This window comes from Rhagoletis pomonella, unplaced genomic scaffold (assembly GCF_013731165.1).
Source record: "Rhagoletis pomonella isolate Grant_MI unplaced genomic scaffold, Rhpom_1.0 Rhpom_scaffold_00003, whole genome shotgun sequence".
Classification (NCBI taxonomy): Eukaryota; Metazoa; Arthropoda; class Insecta; order Diptera; family Tephritidae; genus Rhagoletis; species Rhagoletis pomonella.
Window position 1 is genome coordinate 100,338,708 of NW_023458557.1, and position 2,667 is coordinate 100,341,374.

The 2,667-nt window shown below is 36.9% G+C and overlaps 1 protein-coding gene across 1 annotated transcript; it reads left to right on the plus strand.

Moving 5' to 3' along the window:
* Positions 1–37: 37 nt before the first annotated feature.
* LOC118735980 lies at positions 38–2,382 on the plus strand. Its single transcript, XM_036466069.1, has 3 exons — positions 38–475; positions 582–1,077; positions 1,155–2,382. The coding sequence occupies exons 1-3, from the start codon at positions 161–163 to the stop codon at positions 1,496–1,498; spliced, it is 1,155 nt and encodes a 384-aa protein (XP_036321962.1). The 5' UTR covers positions 38–160; the 3' UTR covers positions 1,499–2,382.
* Positions 2,383–2,667: the final 285 nt, after the last annotated feature.

Genomic DNA, 2,667 nt, shown 5'->3' on the forward strand with positions numbered 1-2,667 from the left:
AAAAATGCCACGACCCACACGAGGAAATATAGGTCGGCGAACGCGTCATGCAAATGCTACGGCATTACAAAGGCGATCACAGACTCCAGATGAACGAGCACAAGCTAATGCATCGCAGCGTGAACGTAATGCACGAAATAGATCTGTTGTACCTGAAATTATGCGTGCTGCTTTTAATTACAACAGTCAGATTAATTACAGTATGTACGGATATATTGGAATAATGGACGCAATATGTCCACATTGTGATGCGGCTAAATTTCCAGGTGAAACGCCCGGCATGTGTTGTGCTAATGGCAAAGTGAGATTGCCACCATTAGAAACTCCACCCGAACCATTGTCTTCATTAATTTTTGGGACTTCTGAAAATTCGAAGCACTTTTTGAGTCATATTCAACAATACAATTCGGCATTTCAAATGACTTCTTTTGGTGCTACTAACATTATTAGAGATAATTTTATGCCGACGTTTAAGGTAAATACTTAAACAGGATTGTCCCAATCAATCTGAATCATAAAAGTATTCTATAGTTTTAAAAATTATTATGCAACATATACCTAAAATTGCATACATGTTGCAGATTCAGGGCCAAATTTATCATCAAGCTGGTTCGTTATTGCCATACCCCGACGCTGATTATCAATTTTTGCAAATTTATTTTATTGGTGATGAAAATCGTGAATTGGATCAACGTTGTGCAATTGCTTTGAATACAAGACGAGAAATTATTTGTGAGCTACAAAGGTTTTTCCATCAGCATAAGGCATTAGTTCAATTGTTCAAAATTGCTCTCGATCGTATGCCATCTGATAATCACAAAATCGTAATAAGGGCTGATAGAACACCTTTTGGAGAGCATAAAAGGCGATTCAATGCACCGACAATTGATGAGGTTGCAATTGTAATTCGTGGTGATCAGTTTCAATCGCGTGATATTATACTTCATCGTAGAAATGAGCAATTGCAACGTGTTTCGGAACTTCATCGTAGTTACGACGCATTACAATACCCAATATTGCATTGGAAAGGTGACGATGGCTACCATATCAATATACCAATGATTGATCCACGAACAGGTAAATAATATTTTCAGTGTGTTGACATTTCATCATTTGTAGAAATTTCTTAAGTCACATTTTCCACTTATTTTCAGGTCTACATGTACAGAAAAAAGTTAGTGCCATGAATTTTTATTCTTATCGATTGATGGTTCGTCCACAAGAACAAAATTATATCTTGAGATGTCGTAAACTATATCATCAGTACATCGTTGATATGTACGCCAAAATAGGAACAGAACGTCTTAATTTTGTTCGTTTCAACCAAGCAAAATTAAGATCTGAACAATATATTCATTTGCAAGATGCGATAGCGAATGATGCTAATATTAATGACATCGGACGTTTAACTATATTGCCATCTTCGTATATTGGTAGCCCACGGAATATGAACGAATATGCACAAGACGCAATGTGTTATGTACGAAAATACGGTTGACCGGATCTGTTCATTACATTTACATGTAATCCGCAGTGGGATGACATCAAAAACAATTTATTTGCAGGACAGTCGACAACCGATCGTCATGATATTACTGCGCGTGTTTTTCGGCAAAAATGTAAAGCACTTATGGATTTAATTGTGAAATTATATGTATTTGGGGAGGTGCGTTGCCATATGTACTCCATCGAATGGCAGAAAAGGGGATCGCCGCACGCACATATACTAATTTGGCTGGTACATAAAATAACTCCGGATCAAATCGATAACCTTATATCAGCTGAAATTCCTAATCACACTGCTGATCCTGAGTTATTTCAAGTTGTCGTTAAAAACATGATACATGGACCGTGCGGTGAACTAAATGTGAATTCACCATGTATGATTGATGAAAAGTGTTCGAAACGATACCCAAGGCAATTTACTTCAGACACAATAACGGGCAATGACGGATATCCGTTGTATCGACGTAGATCACCTAATGATAATGGCAAAACGGCAACCATTAGAATGCATAACCAGGAAGTTGAAGTTGATAATCGTTGGGTGGTTCCGTATTGTCCATTATTATCGAAAATATTCAACGCTCATATAAATGTGGAATATTGTAATTCTGTCAAATCCATTAAATATATTTGCAAGTATGTAAATAAAGGGAGCGATATGGCTATTTTCGGTGTTGCTGGTGATAATAGAAATGATGAAATTACTCAGTATCAAATGGGTCGCTATATTAGTAGCAATGAAGCTGTCTGGAGGATTATGTCGTTTCCAATGCACGAAAGACATCCTGCGGTTGTTCACTTGGCTGTACATCTTGAGAATGGCCAACGTGTTTATTTTAATGTAGCAAATTTATTGGAAAGAGCAGCGCAACCACCAGCAACTACGTTAACAGCTTTTTTCAAATTATGCGAAACTGATACATTTGCGATAACTTTGTTATATTCTGAAGTGCCTCAGTATTACACATGGAATGTGTCTTCGAAAAAATTTCAAAGACGTAAACAAGGAACAGCAGTTCATGGGCATCCTGGCATTTTCCAAACAGATGCAATTGGCAGAATATATACAGTACATCCAAACAATGTTGAGTGTTTTTATTTGAGATTGTTATTAGTTAACGTGAATGGCCCAAAATCATTTCAAGAATTGAGAACAGTCAA

Coding starts and splice junctions, on each gene's coding strand:
- LOC118735980 (XM_036466069.1), top strand. CDS start 161: ATGCGTGCTGCTTTTAATTACAACAGTCAGATTAATTACAGTATGTAC. Junction 476..581: donor ATTTTATGCCGACGTTTAAG/GTAAATACTTAA, acceptor TACATGTTGCAG/ATTCAGGGCCAAATTTATCA. Junction 1,078..1,154: donor AATGATTGATCCACGAACAG/GTAAATAATATT, acceptor ACTTATTTTCAG/GTCTACATGTACAGAAAAAA.